Genomic DNA, 15,688 nt, shown 5'->3' on the forward strand with positions numbered 1-15,688 from the left:
AACTTTTCATTGATATAATAAAAAGAGGCTAATGCTCAAAGTACAAAATAGAGGATCATGGATTGCAATTTTGTAAAGCTCAACAACATTTGGATTGAGGATTTCATTTTTAGAATTTTTGTTGAAAGAGCTCCAACTATACAAGATTGATGCTCTACCATTGAGCTATATGGACTCCAACTATACAAAATCATGTTCATAGGATAATTACAAAAAACACCTTTGAAATCAAAGCCCAATGAGAAACATAAAAACAAATTTCAAATTTCATAGGACTCCAACCCTCCAAGTTATTGGCTGCCTCTATTTCAAATTTTTGTAAAGGCACAACGTTCCTCCCATTGCACTAATCAAGTTGGTCCCTTCATTCGCTTTTGGTTGTATGGGTTGGATTTTGATAGAACCTAAATATTTTGAAATATAGAAAATAACGGAAATACAAGATAACCAAGTGTTTGAGGTACTTGGACCCTCCTAATCATGAGATAACTCTCAAAGCCCTAATTCACTCATCAAATATTGCTTATTTTCTCCCTTCCCTACTCACTATATTTATAGCCAACTTCCCTAATAAACTCTTAACTAATTACTAATATACCCCTAATATTCCTCTACTACCGTTCCTATTATTACCGGCCCTAAAACACACCTTGTCCTCAAGGTGTGGCTAAGAAACAGGAAAGACAAAAACAGGGGAAAAAATTGCCAAAGATTTGAAACTTGGTCTTGTAAACATGCTGGCATAATGGGCTTCATTCACTTTCTTCAGCCCACTTCAAAAAATAATTCTCAAGCCAGGTTCCACTTCAAAAACTTTCGCTGCTTTGTAGGTCTTTGCAATTAAAATCAAGCCCATTCCAACCAAAATTAAGTTGCATTTTTTCCATGACCATGACCCCCACCTTCTGACATGTCACATGGGTAAGGGATCTCTTCCCTTCATCTTCACGAAATCTGCACTTCCCCCTAGTCCTCATCTCCGCCCAAACTTGCTTATGCCGGTGTCTGTTTCCATTTTCGTGTGAACCGTCCACCACCGCTCTTTCACTGTCATTTCTTCTCTACCCTTGCATCGGCACCTTTCCCAGTTGATCATCTCACACCTTCGTACCCTCGATCGCCGGCGATTTCCTCGAATAACTTTCGCCTCTATCACCGAGAACACATCTTCATGAAATTTCCAGCAGCATCTTCCGCACGACTTCGTCCCTATCCGCCAATGTATTCTTCACCGTCGGTATTCTCCGGTTGCCATACCTCCCACTATTTGTTAACAAAACTTGCAGCACCTTCCCCAAACCTTTTCTTGGTTTGTCTTTACGATCATCGTCGGCAATAGATTTCGTCAACAGTTTGTTCATGGTCCCATTCCGATCCCTCTGCTACCTCCGCTCGTCCTTTCCGTCGCCGCCTCTTCCAAGTTGTCGTCTCCAACCCTCGCATCCGCGTACGACGATCTCTCCGGGGAAATCTTACCCCCCCGCCTACAATGCCTTTTCAACTCTTTTGAAGGAAAGTAAACATCGACGATCTTTTGGTTGGTTGTTCTATGGTCCTCCATCACTCCATCACTCTCCATTAATCCTTTCTCACCTTTGTTCTTCGATTTCTCGTTCTCCTTCCTAGTTTTCTTCGCAAGATGATTCAGAGGCTTCTTTTCTTCTTCTCCCTCACTGCTTACAGCATTTTTCCCTCTGTGACAACAGATTTTGCAACTTTTTGCACAGAATCAGTTTCCACCACACTTTTTTGGCTCAATTGATACCGATTCCATAATTCCTTTCCCTTTATTGGTCACCGTTTCCTCCAACGAAGCTGACCTTGGATCATCGCCCATCCAAATCTCCAGGTGATACAAAACCAAATTCAACTGCTTCAACAGAAAACCAACCTTTCCGTTAAGCTCCTTGAATTGAGAATCCATCCTTGATTCCATTGATGCTTGCGTTTCTCCCACTTCAAGCAAGTTCTCTTCCTAAGATTCACCGCTCTGATACCCATTGATAGAACCCGAATATATTGAAATATAGAAAGTAACGGAAATACAAGATAACCAAGTGTTCGAGGTACTTGGACACTCCCAATCTTGAGATAACTCTCAAGTCCTAATTCACTCACCAAATATTGCTTATCTTCTCCCTCTCTACTCACTGTATTTATGGTCAACTTTCCTAACAAACTCTTAACTAATTACTAATATACCCTAATATTCCTCTACTACCATTCCTACCAGATTTCTTATCGGTTTTGTCAAAGTTAGCTCTACCATATCTTTTGTTTCATTTCTTCTGGAACAATCACAAACACTTTTTTGATTATGGATCTACTACCAGAAACTCAATGCGTAATCTTAGCAACGCCCAGGAATCCGCTTGACATCTCAGCGGCGGGATTGGATACCCGCAGGCTTATTACCAGAAAACAAATGAAAGAGTGGGAACATGAGTCTTTTATTGTGTTGTATTCCGTCCCTTGGCTTGTTTCATAAGATTTGCCCTCATCACATGATTGTTTGCTATGATTGTTTGCTCTCATAGTTTCAGATCTTGTGTTTTTTGGAATTTTGTAAGGGCCAATGTTCCTTCATGGGTTATATTTGATTGTATTTGCTTTACTTTTCCGGATTAGTCCAGTTATGCACCATATTTGGTCGTATTTGCTTTATTTGCTTTATTTTGTTTATTATGTTCCTTTGTACTTTGAGCATAGACTCTTTTAATTTTATCAATGAAAAGCCCTATTTCCTTTAAAAAGAAAAATTCTCCCTCACTCGTGGATTTGAAATTTTGTAGAAAACCCAACAAGTGGAAATCAATATTAATAAAAGAGGAAATGACTTTATAGGGAGGGTTTGAACACAAACCTTCTACTCTAATACCATCTAGAATTTGGATTAAATATTGATAGTCAAAATCAATATTGGCTTTTATTGGAAAATCCAACACAACCCTGCCATATTTTATAGTTTAGTATCAAGGAATGCACTTCTTAGCAAGAGCATGCACATACAACAAATAAAGTATAAATGACTCGGAACTCGTACACAAACAATAAGTTGATGTTCGTAATCTGTAGTGCATAAGCCAACTTAGAAACCTACTTGTGACTGCAATCTCAACTTGTCCTTCTTTAGCAAGGAGATCTCTACTTCAGCCTGTTTACATAACCAATAATATGAGAATATTTTAGTGCTTTCAATCAACTATAAGCAGAAAATAAGAGAACACAGGAACATGAGTGATTATGCTGCAAGATCTATACAAGCACCAATAGTTTATAGATAGACAGAAATTGAGAAAAATGAAAAGTTATACACAAACCGATAGACAAAACTTGAGAAAAATTCTACGCAATCTATGGGATACCCACAACGACTTTCATTGAGATAAAAATGAAAGAATACAAGGGCACAAAAAAACAAACCCCACAAAAGAGAGAGGAATTCCTCTAAAAGAAGGGACTCTAACCGAACAAAATAGAACCTATAGAATAATTACAAAAGATCTAAATAAAAACATAAAAGAGAAGTAAGATATCTAACAAGAGATCAAACCTCGTAAGAGTCCAAATCTATGGAATTACCATAAAAATGCAGCACAATTGACACTTATATCAAGAGAATGAACTACAAAGATTTACTAGAATAACGGTCCAAAACCACAAAATAATCATCTTTGATAGGAAGAGGAGGGCCACTTTATCATAAACACAACACCGGAGTAAACCACTGCAGTATTGCTGTCTCAACGAAGCATGAATAGGATGTTTTTAAAATAAAATAAGGGAAAGGAACATTACAATTTCTTTTGTGCGTCTGAGGTAACTAACCACACTCTGAATACCAGCATCCCCAACCATTTCGGTTGTATTACTTTCAGAAGAAACTCCAGCCAACTTTTGATCCTTCTCCACCAAACGAATGTGGAAAGCCTCAAGTTGAGCATGCAGAATTTTATTCTAGAAAATGAACATCATTAGAACAAATAAGGAATGAAAAAACAAACAAACAAACTGAGATTTCACATGTTCTAGCAACTTCCACAAACTTAAAAGGAAACAAACACCTAAGAAGCGAAAGGATAAATACAAAAAATACACACGAACAAAAGAAAATTGAAGTTTTTTTATTATTATTATTTGTTTGTCTATATTCCACAACGTAGACAGAAAATGCAGGAATTTAAGTAGATTCTACGCCAATTTTTAATTTTTCTTTGAATTGTTCAAGACTTTTCATTGGTATGATGAACATTTTTTGAATAAACGAAAAGAAAAAAAAAAAAAGGGAAAACAAAACAAAACAAAACAAAAAAAAGAAGTAAAATAAAACAATTATAACCAAATACAACCCATAACAGAACTAAAAATAAATTACAACCAAATAGAACCCGTAATAGAACAATAATGACTAAGAACGAATCACCAAACACCCACTGGAATTGAGAAATGGAGAACAAACGGCCATGCAAAGAGGACTAACATAAGGAGACAAGAAATGAGAGGGCAGCTTCCATCAAAGGTAGGAGTAGCAATTCAGCTATCCACAAAGCAAAAAGACTTGCCACATTTGCTTAAACTGGATTGCATTTTTCTTACGAGCTTAAGTTTTAGCTTTGCTTCTTGTTTTGCTCCAAGTGTGCTTGGTAAGTACTGTTCTGTTTCTACATTTGTAGTTTGAGCGAGGTCTCTTTTCATTATTTCAATAAAAAGTCTGTTTTCCATTTGAAAAGAAAAAATCCATATAAGAACACTAACTCGACTAGAGCATTTGGAATTCCATAAGGCCTCACAAACAGGCTTATCCATAAAAACGCAGTCAAGTGATTGGAAAGGGAGCTAACAAAAATTCTAGAGGAATCCAAATTTCAACTTCGACAATCAGGTTGAAAAGCCACTCTTTTACCTGATACAAACAGAAAGCCAGACATTCTTCATCTCTCAGCAATTTGTCTGAAAAATGATTCATGATCTAGTATTTGCATCCTAATGAACAAAAATCAAACCATTGTGTAATAACACAAAACTGAATAAACTAGGAAAATTTTCCAGACATGTGCTCCAATAGTTCTCCTACAATTGCAGATCAAATATCTAGAATAAATATTCAAACTCAGAAGAAGACCTTTTTCTCATCCTATCCTTGATGCTTCATATTCTGCATATGAAGTCTTTAAAAGCTTCTCTAAATTTCCTCAGTTTGAAGCTAAATACAGAGCCAGCCCAACCTTGTAATCTATCATTAGAAATCATATTTATAATTGCACTACCACTTTCATTTCCCATCTCATGGAAAACCCTTTTCACTCCGCTTAGCCCTATCCCCCTCTAGGGGTATTTTAGTGATAGGTTCTATAGGAACGGGACGATCCTAGAAGACAGTGAATGCCACCCATGATCAACAGTTGCGGAAGGAGATGTGGCCATAGATGTTCTCAAGGCTCACTTAGCTAATGCTCAAAATAGAATGAAGAAATTTACTGATCACAAACACCTAGAGGTAACCACTGAAGTGGGAGATTGGGTGTACCTAAAGATTCGTCCGTATAGAAAGAGGAGGAATGAGAAGCTGACTCCCAAATTCTTTGGGCCCTATCGTATCGAGGAATGTATAGGAACAATTGCCTATATGTTGCAATTGCCTTCAGAAGCCACCATCCACCCATTTTTTCATGCATCTCAACTCAAGAAGGCAGTGGGCTCTCATTCAATGGTACAAGTTGAGCCACCAATTTTGTCATATATGTATGAGTGGGTAGCAGAACCGGATGACATATTTGACTATTAGCAGGATGTGCAATATGGAGATGTGGAGTTGTTAGTTGGAAGAATCTACCCGAACATGAAGCTACATGGATGGTTTTAAAGGACTTTCAACAACAATTCCCTGACTACAACCTTGAGGACAAAGTTCATCTAACCTCGGAAGGTGATGTTAGGTCTCCAGTATTACTGAAATACTCATGTTTGGGGTAAAAAGGGGAACCCAGGGTAAAAGTTTGTTAGCATGGGGGTCCCATTAAGACAATAATGGGAGTAAGTGTAGTCAGTAAATAAAATAACGTATAGTGGGTAGGGAGGTTTATGTTTTTTGTCTATAGAAACGTAGTCGTGAAGAGGGAGAGGACTAGCTCTCTACTATAAGCTGGACTGCGAAGTCTTCCGGTTCTGTTTTAGCTATTTAATATTACTAACAGTACGGAAATACCATACAAAACTCCACAAAGATTTAACGAAAAATAGGTCAAAATTCTCCCTTGTCTCCTAAATTGGATTATGAATCTGAAGAAAATTTTCAAAGCAATACGCTTAGATTTATTATTCCAGTTAAAAGAAAATTGGGGTTTATTCCTAATTATTTTATTTTCCATCATTAATTCCATTTTGGTATTTTTCATTTATGTATTTTCTTTATTAGTTTATTGATGTCTATTTATTCACCTCGTTGAAGATTGATTATGTACTCTAAATTACTCTGATTCATTCAATAATATACAAATTTAACATGGTATCAGAGCATTAGGTTTATTAGGATTTTGTCTCATTAAAATCTAGCCAACATAGCCAAATAAGTTCTCTACCTCCATCGATCGGTCGATGGAGGCGGACCCATCACCCATTAGGGTTTGAGTATAGTTATTCTTGTCGTCATCCCAGATCCACGTAGACCCTTCTACCAAATCCTGATCTCACATACCAGAGCATTAGGGTTTCAGCTTCAGCCGCTACTTCATCCTATCAGCTTCACTCGTCGCACTTCAAATCCCACTCTGACCCATTCACGCCGCTCCAGACCTATACCACCGTTGCCCTCCAACTTGTTCAACGCCAGATCTAGTTGCCCCATGCTCCGATTTGTGCCTCCAAGTCGTCGACCACAGATCTGCATGCGCACAGCTACCTTGACCTCAAATCTGTCCGCAAAACTCCGTCGACAATAGTGTCACCCACATCCGTTGTGAAATCCTCGACCACTCAGATGCGTCCGTCCATCGACCAAGTTCGTCGCGCCGCCCAGGTCCGACTCAAGTTACCCATCCATGTTGCACCAAATCCCTACGACGTTATCTCTCTTTGTCCATCATCTTTCTTCACACATCTCGTGAGTTTTGCACTCTGTCCCGTTCAGGTTTATTTTAACTAGTCCATTCAGCCTAGATCAGGTCTGGATCAATTTATTGGTCAAAACCACTTTGGTCATATTGGTTCGATTAATTCTGGTTCGATCAGTTTAGTTCTTTGGTTCAGTTTGGTTTAGTTTAAGTTGGTTCAATTTGGTTTATTTACGATTATGGCAAATCTCTGTTTGCATAAAGGCCTTTGTTCTGTTCTCAAATCAGTCATTTTTAGGTTTTTGTAGATCTCTTATGAGGATCTTTGTTTTCAACCCAGAAGTTGTTGTAGGTTTTGTTACAGATCTCTATATGAAGACCAATGTTTCTAGCCCAGAAGTTTTTGTTTCCGTTCTTCGTGGGTTTATGTTTCCAACCTATTTTATGTTTTCGTTCTTCGTGGGTTTTTGTTTCCATCCCAAATTTGCTGATTTATTTCGGAAGTCATCTTTAAAAACTCAAGTTGTTCATCAATCTACCACCTTGAGTTTGAGTGAGGGTGTTAAAAAGAAATTAGGGTTTATTCCTCATTATTTTATTTTCCATCATTATTTCCATTTTGATATTTTCCTTTATTAGTTTATTGATGTCTATTTATTCACCTTATAGAAGGTTGATTATGTACTCTGAATTACTCTAATTTATTCAATAATATACAAATTTAACAATTCCCAAGACCTCAAGTATTCCACAAAATAAATTTCATAATGAGAGATTGCAAAGATACAACCTGATCCAAATTGTGTTGAGTTTTACAAAATTGCAATTCATAAACCTCATCAATGGAGGAAAGATAAACATCATGGGTTGACTTTGTTAGATATATAATTAAATCTACCTTTACCCATCAGCTTAAGCTTTTGGGTCAATCGGTGGTTTAAGATGGTATCAGAGTAGGTGGTCCAGGGAGGTCCTGTATTCAAGCCTTTGCAATGTTGTTTCCTCCCCATATTGATTTTCACTTGTTGGGTCTTCTTCAAGAAGCCCACAAGTGAGGGAGTGTTTTTTTCTTTAAAAGGAAACGAGTCTATATTAATTGAATAGTGAGACAAAAGCTCAAGTGAGCAATAGGCCTAAGGATTAGCAAGCGTACTCGGACATCTCAACTAGGTTGACACCCCCATAGCGCCCTCATCATATCCAAAATACATCCATACATACATACACAAAAAGGACGAGAAATGGCTGAAACGCAACCAAAACAATGCAAAATGCTTAGCTAGACCAATCAAATGGTCGGTACAAGATAGAACAATATGGGAGTGTTAGATATATAATTAAATCTACTTTACTCATAAGCTTAAGTTTTTTGTTCAATCGGTGGTTTAAGAGGCCTTGTGGTATAAAGGAGATAGTCTCAATAAATGACTAAGAGGTCAAGGATTCAATCCATGGTGGCCACTTACCTAGAAATATATTTCCTACGAGTTTTCTTGATACCAATGTTATAAGGTCAGGCGGGTTGTCCCGTATGATTAATCGAGGTGTGCGTAAGCTAGTCTGGACACTCACAAATATAAAAAAAACAATCAGTGGAGGAATGATGGGATGGTATTAAATAAGACAAAGGAGAAAGACTTAGAGATGTGATTCATCCACTCTTCTATCCCTTGAAACAAAATTGCAAAAACTTCACCTCACTGCAATTATTCAACAAAAAATTCTCATCAAAAGCTAGAACCACATCATTAGTATCGAATTCTTCGCTACTCACACTAACAACCAAATCATCATCAGATTCGGTATGAATTAAGGACCTTTTTGGAGAAGAACAACAAGGAACACTCCTACTAAATTGCATCTTACATTTCGAAAGAGGGAAATTTGAATGCTTAAACTTTTGCGAAGAACGAAGTGGCCTCGAAGAATTGGAAGTTGTCTTTGATGAATCTAATGTTGGTACTTGAGCAAAAGTGCACCCATTTTCAATACTATTGGAGTTAACTTCAACAATCTTGTACCTCCAACCATCTTCCCAACATTTTCTCCATCTTTTGTCTAGCCTTTCAGGTCCGTGAGCAGTACTATGGTCAGTGGGTAGCTACTAGGCGTTTCTCGAGTGTTTTAGTTTTGCTAAAATGGAAGTTGAAAGTTGCAAAATAATGATTCATTCTTCTGCCTTTGGTAAAATTCTGGCTTGTCCTTCATGGATGATATGGAAGATATGAGCTCGTTTGTAGACTATACCTCAGAGCTCCTTCAAAGACCAAGCAACCTTTTTTTTAGAAATGGTGACGACTCAGTTGCAACAAGGCTTTCAAAATTTCGCTCTACCTCTAGTTGGATTTTAAACTATGTTGTTTGGCCTATTTCAAGAGGACGACGCTTCATTTATGTTCCTACGAAAGCTTCAAATCAGGGTTGGCCGACTTTCTTGGATGTGCTCAATGGCTTCTTGAAAAAAATGGTCTTTAATCCAACAAATTCATCATCTTTCTTTATCAAATTCCTTGCAAACAAATAAGCCCCCTTTAGAGCTTTCCACGTTAGGAGTTAAGAATAAAAGTTTTGTAGATGTTGTGAAGGATTTTTCCCAGCCGAAGTCCTCAGTTTTGGCAAAGTTTTGGCAAAGGAATAACAGAACATAGATTCTTTTGGGTCCGAAAAAAATTCTAATGTGTTCAAGGTAGATTTTAACAACTTATGGGTCACTTCAAGATTGTTTGTGTTTAATGATTGGAAGGAGATTGCTAAGACTTTGGAAAAGCACTTTCAAACCAAAGTTATTATTAATCCCCTGTTTGCTGAGAAGGCTTTGATCAAAATTTATCAAGGAAAGTTAGAGGAGTTGGTTGAATCTCCTTGCAAGTGGCAGGAGATCGGTCCTTATCATTTGCTTTTAGAAAGGTGGGACAAATTTCAGCACAGTCAACCTTTATTAATAAATGGGTTTGGAGGATGGGCTACAATTAAGAATCTTCCATTAGATTATTGGTGTAAAAAAACCTTTGAAGCCATTGGTGGGAACTTTGGGGGTCTTGAAAACATTGCATCAGAAACTCTCAACCTTCTTAATTGTACAGAAGCAAAAATCCAAGTCAAGAAAAATTTGTGTGGTTTCGTGCCTTCAACTATTGAGATTAAAGATGTGAAGAGGGGCAAGATTTTCTTAAACTTCGGTGATATTGAGGCAGTTGATCCTTCAATGTTTATTCATGGGAGCTATTTATAAATGATTTCTCAAATCCCATTGATTTATTTAAACAAGTTATGCAAGACGAAGGAATAGTTCCTCTTCCCCAAAATCCTGACATTGATTTTCTTGCTTCTTTTCAAACTCTTCCAAGATTTTCAAGGAAACCTTTCGAATCACTTTCAAAAGACTACTCTTCTTAACTATTGAAGTCCTGGAATATCAAAAGACAACAGCGCTTTATTAAATTTAATATTAAAAAATAAAAAAAGAAAAAAGAAAAAAGAAAAAAGCTCTCCCTTATTCTCGAGAAAGGCAGAGAAGAACGACTTTTTGCAGCCAACCTAATTGAAGTCAGAAAGAAGGTTGTGTCGATTTGGAAGCCCATAGCAAAGGAAGGGGAAGGGCTTTTATCCCCTCTCTCACTCTCCTGTAGATGGTGTTGCAATTATCTCTTCTAAGAAAAAGAGTTTGCCCATTCCCGCTCTTCCTAAGAACTACTCTCGTAAGATATTTCCACTCCATTTCAAAGATACTGAGGTAAATTCAGATGTCTTAGAGGAAAGATGTGTTCTTGTGCAAATTCTAGCGTTGGCATCTAAAAAGACAAGGTCACTTCCCTCAAGTTCTCATCCTCCTCAAGTCTTCTCCAAATGTTTTATATCCTTTCCGGATTCAAACATTAAGTTGATTAAGGAAGTGCCAAAAGATCCTTCACCAGAAGCTTTCCAGCCTGAAGAAGATTCAAATGATGAATCCATATTAAGTGTAAGTAGTGATGAACATGATATGGCTTTAACTCAGTATCTGAAGAAGTCAATTCTGAGGACATTTCTAGAGAAGATTTCGCAGCTTTACTCTAAAAGTTCGGCTAAGGATAAATCAGGCCAGAAGCCATTTTCTCCGCTAGCACCCTCTCAAATCCCTTCCAAGTTTTCTTCTTCGGTTGAGGAGTGTGGTTTGGTTCTTGGGAAAGCCTCTTTTCACACTCCTAAAGCTAGTTATTGATTGTATTGGTCTCTTGTTTGCATTAATGAAATTTCTTCACTTGGATCACCCGTGGACTTAGAGGTATTTTGAAACAGCTCTTTAAAATGTTTCTGCAAAGACACCCTATGGTTGTTTTAGCTCGAGAGTCAAAGGCGGAGGAAGTGGCTAGTTTTCTTATAAAATCATTTTGGAATCCTAAAGAATTTGGCTGGGCTTTTGTTGATACATTAGAAAATATGGAGGCAGGTTATCTTCGTGGGTTGTAAGTAAGCTGTCAGCCTTGGAATTTCTCAAATGGGGATTCTTTCAGGAGATTCAAAGGAATTAGCAAATTTTTTTTTGAAAAGGAAACAGGTCAATATATTAAAATAAAAAAGAGCTAAAGCTCATAGTACAAGAGGGTTATACAATGAGCAAAGCAAAACGGAAATACTAGGACTTCTTTTAGGATTAGGAGGTGCACCCAGGTGTCTCAACTAGGTTGACACCCCCCTTAGCACCCTCGTCACATCCAATGTAACCACAGAGGAGAGAAGAAACACTAAAGAGAGTACAAATCGAGGTACAAAACCCAAAATAGTGGCTTAAAATAGAGCCAAAACAGTGGCCTAAAACTGAGGGGGATAATTAAAGAGTTCAAAAAGNAAACAAGGCGTCCGGCACGAATTATTGTTGTCCAAAGGGGGAAGTGAAGATGATAGCCCCCCAGTTAAGGTTGAGATCCAATAGACTATAAGCATTGAATGGTTTTGAGAGGATGCACCAAGAGGAAGCTTGACGGCGGGTGGAATCGAGGCGATCTTGACATCCAAGAGCTTTGTTGTGAAAAATCCTTTGATTTCTTTTGAACCAAAAGTCTGCCAAGAGAGCTTTTATTGCATTACACCAAAGAAGTCGGATAGGGTTGTGGAGGCTAGGACCAGCAAGAAGTTCCAGCACGTTGCCTTTGAAGTCATTGCACATAATCCATGAAAAGTTGAAGCACAGCAGCTTTTTCCAGCACCAGGCTTAATAAGGGCAGGTGAAAAAAAGGTGAAGGGAGTCTTCACTATGTTGGAGACAGAAAGGGCAGATTGAGGGTGATAGGGAGGTTGAAGGCTGCTTCCTTTGAAGAACATCAGCTACATTCAGCTGTCCGTATAGCATTATCCATATGAGAATATTGACTCTTCTAGGGCTTTTTATCTTCCAAATGGCCGAGTAAAGGGACTTATCCAAAGGGGAGAAAGGGGAGAGATGCAGTTTAAGGGAGTTAACTGTATAAAAACCAGTGGCTGAAATAGACCATACCCTTTTATCAAAAGAATCAGATGGACTTCTACTTGCAATTTTCCCCAACAACTCTTGGAAGGCCAGCACTTCTTCATCTTTAAGCAATCTTCGAAAGGAAATGAACCAAGAGGCTAAGCAGTTGTCCCAATGGTCAACAACTGAACCATTGGGTAACAAGGTGATTCTAAATAGGCTTGGATACTGGTACTGAAGGGGGAAGATCCTTCCCATGGATCTAACCAAAAAGCAATTCGGCTGCCATTACCAAGTTTGAAAGTGGCCAAGGATTCTATCTTAAGCCAAGTCTTTGAGATGCTAATCCATGGACTTTTCAAGCTTCTACCACCTTTCCCTGTTGTGTGCCAATCAAAGGAGTCTTTACCATGAATACTTCTGATTACTTTGCCCTAAAGAGAATTTTCTTCATTGAAATATCTCCACCCCCATTTAGCAAGGAGTGCAATGTCCATATCAAGCTTAAGGATCCACCCCTTCTTCTTTTTCACTCGGTAATCTTCAACAGCTTCATTGGCAATAAGAATAGGATCCAAGATTTGTCTTCCTTCTATGAAAGCACTTTGGGAGGGAGCAATGATGTTAGGCATTACCACTTTCAGTCTCTTGGCTAGCACCTTAGCAATGACTTTATAGATTAAGGAGGTTAAGCTAATTGGCCTAAGTCACTGACCTTGATTGCTAATTTCTTCTTTTGAATTCAGCATATGAAGTTCTCTTTTATACAAGTATTGATCTTGCCATTCTTGCAAAAATCATCAAATGCGTCTTCAAAGCTTGACTTGAGAGGAATCCAAAATTTCAACAAAAATTCAAGTGAAGCCATCGAGGCCTGGGGCTTTGTTTCTGCTGAGAGCTTTTATAGCTGAGAAAATTTCTGTGGCTGAAAATTTGGCTTGCAAGGACTAATTCTGATTTAAATTTACACATGACCAATTTAGATTTAGAGGAATGTGTCTCCTCCCTGGGATTTTAGGAAAAGGTTGCTATAATAATTGATTATTAGGCTTTCAATTTCTGAACTAGACTTTGTTGGCACTCCTTGCTCATCAACTAGCTCATTTATGAAGTTTCTCCTTTTCTTTGCTACTAAGAATCTGTGAAAGAAGCTTGTATTCTCATCTCCCAGCTTGAGCCACTTTAACTTGCTTTTCTAAATTAGGTTGATTTCTTCCGACCTCAATAAAGACATAAGATCTGATTTTAAGGATGACCATAATGCATAATCACTGTTGGAAAGGGGGGAAATCTCAGCAAGAGTATACCATTTTTCAATTTCTGCTAACAACCTCTCCTTTTTTTGGTCTTCCTTGTAGTTATAATGCCACATTTTTACTGTTGTTTTGACTTCTTTTAACTTCTGATTGAGTACAAAACCAGTCCAACCATGTACTTTGTTGTTAAACCATGCCTTCTCAATGATTTGGATACACTCCTTATTGAGCAACCAGCTGTTGCAAAACCTGAAAGGGAGGGCCCCCAGCTGAAGGAGCCCGCCTCTAGTAAAATTGGGTAGTGATCTGAGAATATTTGGGTTTGTCTATTGGCTCTTGAATTTTCAAATAACTCATCCCATTCTTTTGATATAAAAAACCGGTCTAAAAGGGATCTTGAGACTGAACTGTCTTCCCTTGACCAAGTGAAACTCCCATTACTCAAACTGACTTCCAAAAGTTTTGCTTGTTCTATGAATCCATTGAATTTTCTCATGCCTCTAGTGCTTCGGCCCAAAGGGAACCTCTCATGTGCCCACCTTGTGATATTAAAATCTCCACCAATGCACCATGCCTCTTCACAATAAGCTGCAAGAGAGAGTAATGCTTCCCACACAAATTTTCTTTCTTTGTAATCGGTTGGCCCATATACATTAGTAATCCAGCAATTCTTTTTACAGATAGTGGTACATTTTATTGATAAGGAATAACCTCCTTTTAGAGTCTCAAATACTGAAATCAAATTCGTATCCCACATTGTCAACATTCCACCAGAAGCACCATAAGATTCAACAAAATCCCAGCCGATCTCTTTGGAACACAATATAGATTTAATAAAGCTTGCATCAAAATTTTCTTTCTTGGATTTTTGAATTAACACTACTGAGGGGTTAATTTTCTTTAAGAAGCACTTGAGAGCCAGCCTTTTATTACTATCTTTGAGACCTCTTGTGTTCCAAGTCACTATTTTCATCTTTTCGTGTTTCGAGTTTCAATGGAAGTTGTAAAACCCTAAACCCTACATTTTTACTTGAGATCCAATTGATTTCAAAAGTTTGCTTCATATGGGCTTTGATCTTTTTTTGTGCTTCCAGCTTCAAACTCGAATTTTTCTTGTCTAGAATGCTTCATCCATAGTCAAAACTCTTAAACTGTTAAGTTCCAAGTTTTGGCCTTTGCTGAAAGTCTCTTCAGTTGGAAGGATCTCTTGCCTCATGGACTATTGTAATTAGTGTTTTTTTTTTTTTTTTTGAAAAGGAAACAGCCTTTATTAATCAATATAACTATTGTAATTAGTTTTTGAAGGCTTGGTCTCTCATTATTAACTGGGTTAGTAAGTTACCTTCCACTTCCATAAGTAGATATTCATCTTCGGTATTTGGATGCTTCTTAACATTAGTAATAACTTGCATGAAGATTTTTCTTGGGGATTTCTCTCCTTTGATGCTTTGTTGCATCAACAAGCTTAAGGTAATTGGTAAGTAGAGTCATGATCATCATGTATATTTTCAAAGACATCTCAAGTTATTAGTCTCTTTTCGTTAATTCAATAAAAAGTTAGCATAGCTCTTATTTGAGGAATTACCTGTTCATTGAGTTCAGCATATGCCTTGTCAGCCTTATTCTTGAAATCCTCAAGTGCTACTTTCGCACCTTCCCACTTGGCCATTAGTTCTTCCTACATAGGACATCAAGCATAGTCATGCAGAAAAATTAAGTAAAAAATACATACATGGCATAATAACACTAAATAAAATCAATAGCATAGTATAGAATTAAACCAAAAAAAAAAAAAAAAACAAACAAACAAACAAGAACAAGAACAAATAAATAAAAGAAAATTAGGGATCTAATAAACAAATTTTATCTCATCTAATAGGCATTTATAAAGGTAAGCTCCTCTTCGCTAATTTTCTTTATGAAGAGGCACTGTGTATTCAACCGTACACTTGACA

General features: G+C 37.6%; 1 protein-coding gene across 2 annotated transcripts in view; it reads right to left on the reverse strand.

The window, feature by feature from the left end:
• The window catches only part of LOC120077764 (nuclear-pore anchor), a 93,083-nt gene that overhangs the window by 11,480 nt on the left and 65,915 nt on the right, over nucleotides 1-15,688 (reverse strand). For both annotated transcript variants that reach the window (XM_039031771.1, XM_039031772.1), the window contains 3 exons: nucleotides 15,319-15,411; nucleotides 3,799-3,957; nucleotides 3,101-3,154 (listed from right to left, as the gene is read on the reverse strand). In XM_039031771.1, the coding sequence (XP_038887699.1) occupies nucleotides 3,101-3,154; nucleotides 3,799-3,957; nucleotides 15,319-15,411 (306 nt within the window). The remainder of the gene's footprint in view (nucleotides 1-3,100; nucleotides 3,155-3,798; nucleotides 3,958-15,318; nucleotides 15,412-15,688) is intronic.

Source organism: Benincasa hispida, chromosome 5 (assembly GCF_009727055.1).
Source record: "Benincasa hispida cultivar B227 chromosome 5, ASM972705v1, whole genome shotgun sequence".
Lineage (NCBI taxonomy): Eukaryota > Viridiplantae > Streptophyta > Magnoliopsida > Cucurbitales > Cucurbitaceae > Benincasa > Benincasa hispida.